Source organism: Carlito syrichta, unplaced genomic scaffold (genome assembly GCF_000164805.1).
Source record: "Carlito syrichta isolate Samal-C Ts95f unplaced genomic scaffold, Tarsius_syrichta-2.0.1 Scaffold316469, whole genome shotgun sequence".
In the NCBI taxonomy this organism is placed as follows: domain Eukaryota; kingdom Metazoa; phylum Chordata; class Mammalia; order Primates; family Tarsiidae; genus Carlito; species Carlito syrichta.
The window spans coordinates 436400-448137 of NW_007260565.1; the positions used below are offsets into that span (position 1 = coordinate 436400).

Genomic DNA, 11738 nt, shown 5'->3' on the forward strand with positions numbered 1-11738 from the left:
GGGCATGGTAGTGCGCGCCTGTAGTTCCAGCTACCTGGAAGGCTGAGGCGGAAGGATCGCTGGAGCCCAGCAGGTCGAGGTTGCGGTGGCAGGGAGTGTGCCACTGCACTCCAGTCTGAGTGACGGAGTGAGACTCCAACTCAAAAAAAATTAAAATTAAAAAAAAAATAAAAAGTGTACTCTGGCTGGGCATGGTGGCTCATGCCTGTAATCCCAGCAGTTTGAGAGGAGGAAGCAAGAGGATTTCCTGAGCCCAGGGGTTCGAGATTAGCCTAGGCAATGTGGTGAGCCCTCGTCTCTACAACAAATCAAAAAATTAACTGGGTGTGGTGACGCGTGCCTGTAGTTCCAGCTCCTTGGAAGGCTGAGGCGGAAGGATCATTTGAGACAAGCAGGTTGAGGCTGTGATGGCAGTGAGTGTGCCAATGCACTCCAGCCTGGGTGACAGAGCGAGACTCTTAACTCAGAAAAAAAAAATGTGCCCTAGCCGGGCTCGGTGGCTCAGCCTGTAATCCCGCGCCTTTGGGAGGCTGAGGTGAGCGGATTGCCTGAGCCCGCGGGTTCGAGACCCGCCTGGGCAGCAAGACCTCATCTCTACAATAAATCAAAAAATCAGCCGGGCGTGGTAGCGCATGCCTGTAATTCCGGCTACTCGGAAGGCTGAGGCGGAAGGATCGCCGGAGCCCAGCAGGTCAAGGCTGCAGTGGCCGGGAGCGGCCACTGCACTCCAGTCTGGGCGACAGAGTGAGACTCCAACTCAAAAAAAAAAAAATTAAAAAAATAAAAATAAAAAAAATGTGCTCTGCAATCCCAGCACTTTGGGAGACCAAGACAGGAGGATTGCTTGAGTCTAGGAGTTCAAGACCAACCTGGACAACATAATGAGAACTTGTCTCTATAAAAACAAACAAACAAAAAACAACCCAGCCACAGTGGCTCACGCCTATAATCTCAGCACTTCGGGAGGTGGAGCCGAGAGGATTGCCTGAGTCCAGGGGTTCGAGACCAGCCTGGACAACTTGGTGAGACCTCATCTCTACAATAAATTAAAAAAAAAATTAGCTGGGTGTGGTGGCATGTATCTGTGGTTCCAGCCACTTGGAAGGCCGAGGTAGAAGGATCTCCTGAGCCCAGCAAGTTGAGGCTGTGGTGGCTGTGGGCATGCCATGGCTGACAGAGTGAGTCTCCTACTAAAAAAAAAAAAAACTAGTTGGGTATGGTGGCACATACTTATAATCCAAGCTACTCAGGAGGCTGAGACAGAAGGATCACCTGAACCCAAGAGGTCAAGGCTGTGGTGAGCTGTGATTGTGCCACTATTCCAGCTTGAGCGACAGCGAGACCTAATTCAGAAAAATAAATAAGAGGTGTACTTAGCCTCTTGGGTTGAAAGTAGAATAGTGGGGAGGATGAGAGAGAAGTCGGGGAGACTAGGTAGGAACCTGCTGTGTGCTGGAAAATGGTGATTCCTCAAACCAGGAGGAAGGTAGATAAATGATCCATTTCTGAATACATCTTGATAATAAGATGGATGTTCTTTTTTTTTTTTTTTTTTGAGTTGGAGTCTCACTCTGTTGCCCAGACTAGAGTACAGTGGCACGCTCCTGGCCACCGCAGCCTCGACCTGCTGTGCTCCAGCATTCCTTCCGCCTCAGCTTTCCAAGTAGCTGGAACTACAGGCGCATGCTATCATGCCCGGTTAATTTTTTGATTTATTGTAGAGATGAGGTCTCACCAAGTTGCCCAGGCAGGTCTCGAACCTGCAGGCTCAGGCAATCCACTCACCTCAGCCTCCTAAGGCGCGGGATTACAGGCTGAGCCACCGAGCCTGGCTAAGATGAACGTTCTTAGATGAGTCAAGGTAGTTTAAATTTTGGGGGCTAGGCCAGGCATGGTGGCTCACACCTATAATCCCAGCACTTTGGGAGGCCGAGGTGAGAGGATTGCCTGAGCCCATGGGTTCAGGTTTGAGATTAGCCTGGGCAACTTGGTGAGACCTCACCTCTACGATAAATCAAAAAAATCTGTAAGATAAATAAATCTTGGAGGCTTAAGTAACTCGTATGGAGTTGTCTTAATGTGGGGAGGACATGTTTGTGGGAATATTAGGAGATTGGTTTCAGACATACTAATATGTTAAAGTGTCTGTTAGACATCAAAGGGCCATGTAAGGAAGACATTTGAATCAGTATGTGTCACTGTCTCTGTCCTACAGCTCACTGACCAGGCGTGGCTCCCAGCTGGGGTTCGAGTACCCCTCCACCAAGTGCCCTATACCGTGAAGGGCTGTTTCTGCTTCATGCCCCCAGCTCAGGTCACTGTTGTGGGCAGCTACCTCCTGGGTACCTGCATCCGACCAGACATCAATGTGGATTTGGCACTGACCATGCCCAGGGTAAGAGCCAGGGTTTGGGGGGTAGAGAGGCCTACACCTGCAAATCCCTGAGTCCCTCTCTTGCTTACCTGCCAGTTGCCAGGGAATGGAGTCTGAATTCTAAATAAAAAAGCAGACCGCTGCAGTCATCCCGGGGGTAGCTTGGATGGGCCCTTGGACCAGTGCTGTCCCTTTGAAACTTTGCATTCTTTTGAGAATTGTGTCTGGTGTTGCTATCCCTGGCTCAGGTACTTCCACCAGCAGAATAGCCCTGGGACCTTCACCGAGGCTTCCTCTTGATCCACAGCTCTGCAAGCATTTATGCGTCTGGCCTTCTCTTTCCTTCCCTGGCCCTTCCAGGAAATCCTACAGGACAAAGATGGGCTGAACCAGCGCTACTTCCGCAAGCGTGCCCTCTACCTGGCCCACTTGGCTCACCACCTGGCCCAAGACCCCCTCTTTGGCAGTGTCCGCTTTTCCTACACCAATGGCTGCCACCTGAAGCCCTCACTCTTGCTGCGACCACATGGTGAGACACATACACTGGGCTAAGGGCACAGAATGGGGTGACACATCTGGAGACAGAGGGGCCTTAAGTATAGGTGACGAGGGACAGAGGCCTTCAGTCCCAGGTGAAAGGCATGGGCCTCAAGTTTGAGGGGGAAGGTGTAAAGACTTCAAATCTGAGGCAGGAAGACCTGGGCCCTTAATACAAGGGGGCTGGTGTAGGGGATCCCTCTGGCTTCAGGGGCAGCTGCAGGGTCTTAGCACCTCCTATCTCTTCCAGGGAAGGATGAGCGCCTGGTCACCATACGTCTGCACCCATGCCCTCCGCCTGACTTCTTCCGCCCATGCCGCTTGCTGCCGGCCAAGAACAATGTACGCTCTGCCTGGTACCAAGGGCAGAGTCTGGCAGAGGATGGTGAGCGGGCACTGGTGTGGAGCTGGAGCTGGAGGGGAAGGGTGTCTGGGGACTTCTCCTCTCATGGCTTCCCATTTCCTCCCTCAGGCAGCCCCGAGCCCCCTACACCCCACTACAACACGTGGATCCTGCAGGATGTTGCTCTCGAGTCCCACGTGCAGTTCCTGTCAACCACTCTGGGTTCAACCCAGGGGCTGAAGGATGGTGTGGCTCTTTTAAAGGTCTGGCTGCGGCAGCGAGAGCTGAGCAAGGTAAGCTGGGGTGGTCCAGCCTCCCTGTCCCACTGAGTGCTGGGCTTTGAGCTCAGGCCTTTCGTGTCTGTCTTTCAGGGTCTAGGTGGGTTTTCTGGGTTCCTTGTTTCCATGCTGGTTGCCTTCCTTGTGTCCACACGCAAGATCCACAGCACCATGAGTGGCTACCAGGTCCTGAGAAACGTCTTGCAGTTTCTGGGTGAGGCACCTTGAAGGGGAAAGGCCAGGGATTGACCGGGCACAGTGACTCACACCTGTAATCCCAGCACTTTGGGAAGTGGAGGCGAGAGGATTGCCTGAGCCCAGCAGTTTGAGACCAGCCTGGGCAATCTGGCGAGACCTCATGTCTATAATAAATCAAAAAACTAGCCGGGTGTGGTGGCTCACGCCTGTGGTTCCAGCTACTTGGAGGCTGACATAGCCTGAGCCCAGCAGGTTGAGGCTGTGGTGGCTGTGAGCAACCTGGGTGATAGAGTGAGGCTATGACTTAAAAAAAAAAAAAAGAAAGTCCAGGGGCTCCACTCATCCTGGGAGTCCTCTTATCTGATCAGGGGTCCTTTGGTTTCTTGCCATCAGACAGATGAGCAAACTGAATCCCAGAGGTTGTTACAGGCACCTAGTTTGAGGGAGGGTATCATTAGAGCTGGGTCTCCAGGAAGGGGGATGCCTTCTGACACACTTCTGTTTATTTCAGCCACCACAGATCTGACAGTCAATGGGATCAGTTTATGTCTCAGCTCAGACCCCTCTTTGGTGAGTTGGGGAAGGGTCAGATCTGTGCTAGGCAGCCTGCAGGTAAGGCGCCAACCCTGACTGGCTTCTCTCTCCCCTCGCCAAGCCGGCCCTGGCTGATTTTCACCAGGCCTTCTCTGTTGTCTTCGTGGACTCCTCAGGCCGTCTCAACCTATGTGCTGATGTTACCGCCTCCACTTACCACCAGGTACCAGTGGGCCCCTAACCCTGGGTTCCTCTGATGTCCCAGCCTAAACTCTGTCCCTTTTGCAAATACTAGAACCCCAGAAACTCCTCTCCAGAGAGCTGAGGTCAGGCACGTCTCCTGCTCTCCTTGGGTCATTGAAGGGTACAGGGATGGTCCCTCCTTACCCTGTGGTCCCAGGTGCAGCATGAAGCGCGACTGTCTATGGCGTTGCTAGACAGCAAAGCTGACGATGCGTTCCAGTTGCTGTTGATGACTCCCAAACCCATGATCCGGGCTTTTGACCACATCCTGCAGTGAGTTTAGGGGTGACAGGGTACGTTGGTGGGTCCTGTCTTCCTGGGGCTACATGAAGGGGCAGAGGTCTTCAGGCAGATGCTGAGATCTTACAGGGAGGAGGTGGTACTAGGGGCCAGCAGACACTGATTCCCCCTTATTGGTGCTCTGTGCCCCTCCAGTCTTCATCCACTGAGTCGCCTGCAGGCAGCGTGTCACCGGCTGAAGCTCTGGCCAGAGCTGCAAGACAACGGTGGAGACTATGTCTCAGCTGCTTTGGGCCCACTAACCACCCTCCTGGAGCAGGGCCTGGGATCCCGGCTGCATCTGCTGGTTCACTCTCGGCCCCCCGTCCTAGAGGTGAGGTGACACAGGTTCAGGAGTTTGTGGGTTGAGTGGGGTTAGAAAGATCTAGGGTCCCAAAGGTCACAACGAGCACACCATCCCTCTAGCTAGACCTTCCTAGCTACAAAGTGGATTTCAGGCCAGGCTGGACAATTCTTGGGCTGAGCTCAACCTTTTTACACCCTACAGTGGGATATCAGCCAAGATCCACCGAAGCACAAAGACTCTGGGTCCCTGGCCCTGGGCTTGCTCCTCCGGCCTGAGGGACTGACCAGTGTCTTAGAGCTGGGTCCAGAGGCAGACCAGCCTGAGGTGAGGAACCTTGGCACGGACATCGGATGTAGTGGGAGGGCCATCCTCCTGCCATTTGGGTTGATCTCCAGCAGGAGTTTACTGAGGGAGCGCTTTCTTGATCTCTCCTACCACCCCTGGCCTCTCTTCAGGCTGCTGAATTCCGCCAGTTCTGGGGGTCCCGCTCAGAGCTTCGGCGCTTCCAGGATGGAGCCATCCGGGAAGCTGTGGTGTGGGAGGCAGCGTCTATGTCCCAGAAGCGCCTTATTCCCCACCAGGTGGTCACCCACCTCTTGGCACTGTGAGTGTTAGCTTCTGATTCCAGGGGGCAACTGTGGGATTTTAGGGGGGTCTGGCCCAGGCAGTTGAGGGGGAGCGTAGCCCCCAAAGCCCTCACTATGTCTGTGCTCCTTTTTCAGCCATGCTGACATCCCAGAAACCTGTGTCCACTATGTGGGGGGCCTCCTGGACTCACTGATCCAAGGCTTTAAACAGGTAAGAGCTTGGGGTCAAGGCCAGTAATTATAGAGAAGTCTTTTGGGGGCAAAGAACCCTTTCCCCCTCAGGCAGGGTGCGCTTCCTCTAGTGTCCAGCAGGGGGCACGGTGGCTCTGCTGCTGCCTAGCCTCCTGACTGCCTTCTCCCTCCTAGACCTCCAGCACAGGTGAGGAGGCCCTGGCAGCAGCGGTGCGCTGCTACGACGACCTCAGCCGCCTTCTGTGGGGGCTGGAGGGTCTTCCGCTGACTGTGTCTGCTGTTCAAGGAGCTCACCCAGTGCTTCGCTACACAGAGGTGAGGTGTACAGGGGCAGGGCACCCTTTTTGCTTGGTGAGCCCCACCTCTGCTCCAGTTACCCAGTATCCCCCCATCTTTTTTTGTTGTTTTCTTTTTGAGATGGAGTCTCACTCCGTCACCCAGGCTGGAGTACAGTGGCACGCTCATGGCCACCTCAATATTGACCTGTTAGGCTCAGGCTATCCTTCTGCCTAAGCCTTCCAAGTAGCCAGAACTACAGGTGTGTGCTACCATCCCCAGCTAATTTTTGTGATTTATTGTAGGGACGAAGTCTCACCAAGTTGCCCGGGCTGGTCTCGAACCCTTGGGCTCAGGCAATCCACTTGCCTCGGCCTCCCAAAGTGCTGCGATTACAGGCTGAGCCACCGAGTGTGGCCAGTATTCCCCCTTCCAACTCCTCACTCTGGGCACTTCCTTCCAGCCCCAGGGCCCTTCCTCATTTCCCCTTTTTCCACAGGTATTCCCACCAACTCCAGTCCGACCAGTCTCTTCCTTCTACAAGCACCTGCGAGAGCGGGCATCACTGTTGCCCCGGCCTGATAAGCCCTGTCCAGCCTATGTGGAGCCTATGACTGGTAAGGGGGCCCTTGGAAGGGAGTAGAGGGAACAGTTCCCATTTGGGGCCACAGTTCAAGACGCCACTCCTCTTTTCCCTCAGTGGTTTGCCACCTGGAGGGCAGTGGTCAGTGGCCACAGGATGCTGAGGCTGTGCGGCGGGTCCGAGCCGCCTTCCAGCTGCGCCTGGCAGAGCTGCTGACGCAACAGCATGGGCTGCAGTGCCGTGCCACTGCTACGCACACTGATGTCCTCAAGGTTAGACTGGTGCAGGCAAGGATTCCCCCAGGGAAGGTGGGATCAGGGATGTCAGGGTGTGGAAGAGGATACCTCTGTGGACAGCAGAGTACCCGGGCCGACATGTACTTCCCATCCCAACCCTCTTCCAACAGGATGGCTTTGTGTTTCGAATTCGTGTGGCCTATCAGCGGGAGCCCCAGATCCTAAGAGAGATGCGGAGTCCCGAGGGGATGATCTCACTGAGGGACACCCCTGCTTCACTCCGCCTTGAGAGAGACACCAGGCAGTTGCCCCTGCTCACCAGTGCCCTGCATGGGTAAGGCCACCCACACAGGCCCTTGTCTGCCCTCATTTTGCTCTCCTGATCTCCTCTTTGGGGGAGCCAGATGTTGTAATAGTTAGGAGTAAGTTCTGCAGTCAAGTAGGTTCTAGAATCCTGGCCCTTCCACTTACTGACTGCCCTTTGGACAGGATTTTCCGTCCGTCCTTCTTTTTCTTTTTTGACTTGGAATCTCACACTGTCACCCAGGCTGGAGTGCAGTGGCATGCTCACGGCCACTGCAGCCTTGACCTGCTGGGCTCAGGTGATCCTTCTGCCTCAGCCTTCCAAGTAGCTGGAACTACATGCGTGCGCCACCCCGCCAAGCTAATTTTTTGATTTATTGTAGAGATGAGGTCTTGCCAAGTTGTCCAGGCTGGTCTTGAATCCGTGGGCTCAGGCAGTCCTCTCACCTCAGCCTCCCAAAGTGCTAGGATTATAGGCGTGAGCCAGCCCTTATTTTTCTTGTCTGTAATATGGGAATACCCTAGGATCCACCTCTTGGAGCATTTGTCAAGAAGACATGAGACTGTTCCTGTAGCATGTGAGCACAGAGGCTGGTGTTGACAAGGGTTGGCTAAACAGTGGCGGTGGAATAGAGACATTGTTCCTGAGCCTTGAGCGCCTGAGTCTCACTGCCACTTCACTCCTCTTCACAGACTCCAGCAGCAGCACCCAGCCTTCTCAGGGGTAGCTCGGCTGGCCAAGCGCTGGGTGCGTGCCCAGCTCCTTGGTGAGGGGTTCACCGACGAGAGCCTGGATCTGGTGGCTGCTGCCCTTTTCCTGCACCCTGAGCCCTTCACCCCTCCCAGGTGAGTCCCTCCACTTTTTTTCCTAGCTTAGAAGTTCCTCTTGGGGCCAGCTAGCACCCTTCATGCTGTACCTTTAGTCCAAATGGTACAGGGGTGGTTGAGCAAGTGATAGAAGGGGTTTGAGATGTGCCCCGCAGCCCCCTTTCCCCGCAGTCCACACCAGGGGTTCTGAGCTTGGTGGACTGAGGGAAGTCTGGGGATGTGTGGCTGGGCCACAGCCTCTTGGCTTACTCCTGCCCTTTAGCTCCCCCCAGGTTGGCTTCATTCGGTTCCTTTTCCTGCTGTCAACCTTTGATTGGAAGAACAACCCCCTCATTGTCAACCTCAACAATGAGCTCACTGGTGAGTGGTAGGGCTGGGGTCAGACTGGTGGAGGAACTACCTTCTATGGGTTGCAGAGTAGGGCAGGCGAGGGTTTTCCATCAGTCTGTTAGGTTTTCTGTGTACCTCCCCCATCCCGGATACCTGAGCCTGACCCTGGCCACCTTGGGGCGGGGAATCATCGGGAGGAAGAGGTCCAGGTGACGCTTGATTGCATGCATAGCGTTTGCCCTTATCATGGTTAAAGACAGAATGGACTTGGCGGGGGTAAGCAGTTTCCTTGGGGGTCGGCTCTCGGGGCTGTAGGGAGGAAAGGAGCATCGATGGGATCCTGTACACCAGCTGAGAAGTTTTAGGATGAGGAGCTAGGAGTCAAGAGTGGATTCCCAGACCTCTTGGGGGGTGGAATGGTGATTTCTGGCTGTAACATTAGGAACTCCTGGGCTCAGTAGAGAGCAGGTGTCAGATTCCTAATTCCCCAGGTGTGTGGCAGCCCATGTGGGAGGAGGCCAGGGCAGGATTCAGCTTGTGCAGGCCCAGAAAACAGACCAGGGTGGGGGTTGCCAGGCAGTGGAAAATTCTGCCTGTGGACTGAGGTTGGGAGATTAACACCCCACCTGATGAGGCAAATGCGGTGTCCCTTTCGTTGCCTTTGCTGCTTGGGGGGATGTTGGAAAATGCCTGGGAAGAGCAGTTGTTAGAGTGTGGTAAGAGGACATGGGGCAGTAGAGGGTGGTCTCACAGGGAGGGGCAGGCTAACTCAGGATCCCCGTGTCTCTAGCGGAGGAGCAGGCGGAGATCCGCAGTGGCTTTCTGGCAGCTCGGACACAACTCCCCATCATGGTCATTATCACCCCCCAGGACCGCAAAAGTTCTCTGTGGACACAGGATGGACCCTCAGCCCAGGTTCAACCCCATACCTGCCCCAGATGTGTGGCTTTCTTCCCCAAGGAAAAAGCAGGCCCAGCCTGAGTTAGGCTGGTATTAGTTGTGGTCTGATGTCTCTGTACCCCCAGATCCTACAGCAGCTCGTGGTCCTGGCAGCTGAAGCCCTGCCCATCCTAGAGAAGCAGCTGATGGATCCCCGGGACTCTGGGGACATCAGGGTAAATCTCTGACCAGTAGCACTCTGGGGCTCTGGGGGTTTCATCTTTGGGAGTTCAGCATTTAAGGGGCCTTCAAACCAGGCTCGGTGGCTCAGCCTGTAATCCCGCGCCTTGGGAGGCTGAGGTGAGTGGATTGCCTGAGCCCGTGGGTTCGAGACCCGCCTGGGCAACTTGGTGAGACCTCATCTCTACAATAAATAAAAAAAAAATTAGCCGGGCATGGTAGCACGCGCCTGTAGTTCCAGCTACTTGGAAGGCTGAGGTGGAAGGGTCGATGGAGCCCAGCAGGTCGAGGCTGCGGTGGCCGGGAGCGGCCACTGCACTCCAGTCTGGGTGACAGAGTGAGACTCCAATTCAAAAAAGGGGAGGGGGGCCTTCACAGGATGCTGGTTCCCTTGTTTGGGAAGAGTGAGTCCAAGGAAGACATTGAAGCTACTATGGTACTGGCAACGGCAGAGCCTAGGGGAGCCTCACACTTCTAGCCTGTGTTGCTCCTGCTGGCTTCAAGCTGGCACCAGCTGCTTCCAGGCCTTGGTGTTCCTTTCTTCAAATAGAGGGAGACTCATGATGGGTGGTCAGATGAAGGAGATGAAGGGAACCAAGGTGGACATGTGGAGAGGTTTGTGTTCCAGCTTCCAACTCCAGGTGGTACGGCTGACCCTCCCCCCTTTCTCAGACAGTGTTCCGGCCACCCTTGGACTTGTATGATGTGCTCATTCGCCTATCTCCCCGCCACATCCCGCGGCATCGCCAGGCTGTGGACTCACCAGCTGCCTCCTTCTGCCGTGGCCTGCTCCGTGAGCCAGGGCCCTCATCCCTGATGCCCGTGCTGGGCTATGATCCTCCTCAGCTCTATCTGGCACAGCTCAGGGTGGGTCCTAAACAACTGACTGACCTTTATTATTTATTTATTTTTAAGATGGGATCTTAGGCTAGGCTCAGTGGCTCAGCCTGTAATCCCAGCACTTTGGGAGGCTGAGGCAAGAGGATTGCCTCAGCCTGCGGGTTCAAGACCAGCCCGGGCAACTTCACGAGACCTCGTCTCTACAATAAATAAATAAAAAAAGCCAGGCGTGGCAGTGCATACCTATAGTTCTGGCTACTTGGAAGGCTGAGGTGGAAGGATCGCCTAAACCCAGCAGTCGACACCGGGGTGGCCATGAACGTACCACTGCACTCCAGCCTGGGCAACAGAGTAAGACTTCAACTCAAAAAAAAAAAAAAAAAAAAAAGATGGGGTCTTACTACATTGCCCAGGCTGATCTTGAACTCCTGGGCTTATGTGATCCTCTAGGCACATCGCCCCTACTCCAGCTGCTTCTGGGAGTGGAAGCTTTGTCTCCGACTCAGCCTCGTGTGTAGCTGGAACTACAGCCTCATGCCACCTCACCCAACCCATTTGTAATCTTCTGTTCTGTCCTTTCCTAGGAGGCCTTTGGGCATCTGGCTCTTTTCTTCTACGACCAGCATGGTGGGGAGGTGATAGGTGTCCTTTGGAAGCCTACCAGCTTCCAGCCCCAGCCCTTCAAGGTATGCAAGCTGAGCTGTGTGTTCCTGAGTGTGTGCACGTGGTTCTGTGTGGGTACTCATAACTGCGTAGTCCATGAGTGACCCTGTGTAGTTGTGGAGTGTGTGGGCCCATGTGTCTGTCTCCACCATCCCCACTCAGGCTTCTGCGAGGCGTCTCTGGGTGAGCCTTTGTGACACCTCAGCCTACATTTCTTCCCTGATTCCCCCAGGCCTCCAGCACAAAGGGACGTATGGTGGTGTCTCAAGGTGGAGAGTTGGGAACGGTGCCCAATGTAGAAGCAATCCTGGAGGACTTTGCTGTGCTGGGCGAAGGCCTAGTGCAGGCTGTGGAGGCCCGAAGTGAGAGGTGGACTGTTTGATCCCAGCCCTGGAGCAAGCTGTAGATGGACAGCAGGGTTTTGGACCTCTGGAATAAGATGTCAGTGGAATGACCTTCACCCTCATTGCACATGGACCCTCCATAGAGGCTGGCTGAACACATTGCATCGTCTTCGACAAAAGCCCTGCCTCCCTTTTGTCTGATGCTCCAGCATTGGTCAGGCCCATGGGGTCCTGTGCAGTCTTCTGGCCTGGCTATCTAAGCTCCCACAAGAGCAGTGGGGGCCAACTCAGAGAAGGAACTGAACCTAGGAGATCCATCACCTGTCGGCCCTGGACCTAGACGT

At 54.7% G+C, this 11738-nt stretch overlaps 1 protein-coding gene across 2 annotated transcripts in view; it reads left to right on the plus strand.

Annotated features, from left to right (window-relative positions):
• The window catches only part of NOL6 (nucleolar protein 6), a 26346-nt gene extending 14608 nt beyond the window's left edge, over positions 1 to 11738 (plus strand). The window contains exons 4-26 of one of the 2 annotated variants that reach the window (XM_008074478.1): positions 2216 to 2395; positions 2735 to 2903; positions 3162 to 3296; positions 3384 to 3547; positions 3626 to 3746; positions 4242 to 4300; positions 4386 to 4487; positions 4665 to 4780; positions 4943 to 5120; positions 5295 to 5417; positions 5549 to 5697; positions 5816 to 5891; positions 6047 to 6187; positions 6648 to 6765; positions 6849 to 7003; positions 7138 to 7301; positions 7964 to 8116; positions 8361 to 8458; positions 9219 to 9343; positions 9454 to 9543; positions 10220 to 10414; positions 10972 to 11073; positions 11283 to 11738. In XM_008074478.1, coding sequence (XP_008072669.1) covers positions 2216 to 2395; positions 2735 to 2903; positions 3162 to 3296; positions 3384 to 3547; positions 3626 to 3746; positions 4242 to 4300; positions 4386 to 4487; positions 4665 to 4780; positions 4943 to 5120; positions 5295 to 5417; positions 5549 to 5697; positions 5816 to 5891; positions 6047 to 6187; positions 6648 to 6765; positions 6849 to 7003; positions 7138 to 7301; positions 7964 to 8116; positions 8361 to 8458; positions 9219 to 9343; positions 9454 to 9543; positions 10220 to 10414; positions 10972 to 11073; positions 11283 to 11432 — 3063 coding nt within the window. In that variant the 3' untranslated portion in view covers positions 11433 to 11738. The remainder of the gene's footprint in view (positions 1 to 2215; positions 2396 to 2734; positions 2904 to 3161; positions 3297 to 3383; positions 3548 to 3625; positions 3747 to 4241; positions 4301 to 4385; positions 4488 to 4664; positions 4781 to 4942; positions 5121 to 5294; positions 5418 to 5548; positions 5698 to 5815; positions 5892 to 6046; positions 6188 to 6647; positions 6766 to 6848; positions 7004 to 7137; positions 7302 to 7963; positions 8117 to 8360; positions 8459 to 9218; positions 9344 to 9453; positions 9544 to 10219; positions 10415 to 10971; positions 11074 to 11282) is intronic. The other variant, XM_021707248.1, reaches the window with a different exon arrangement.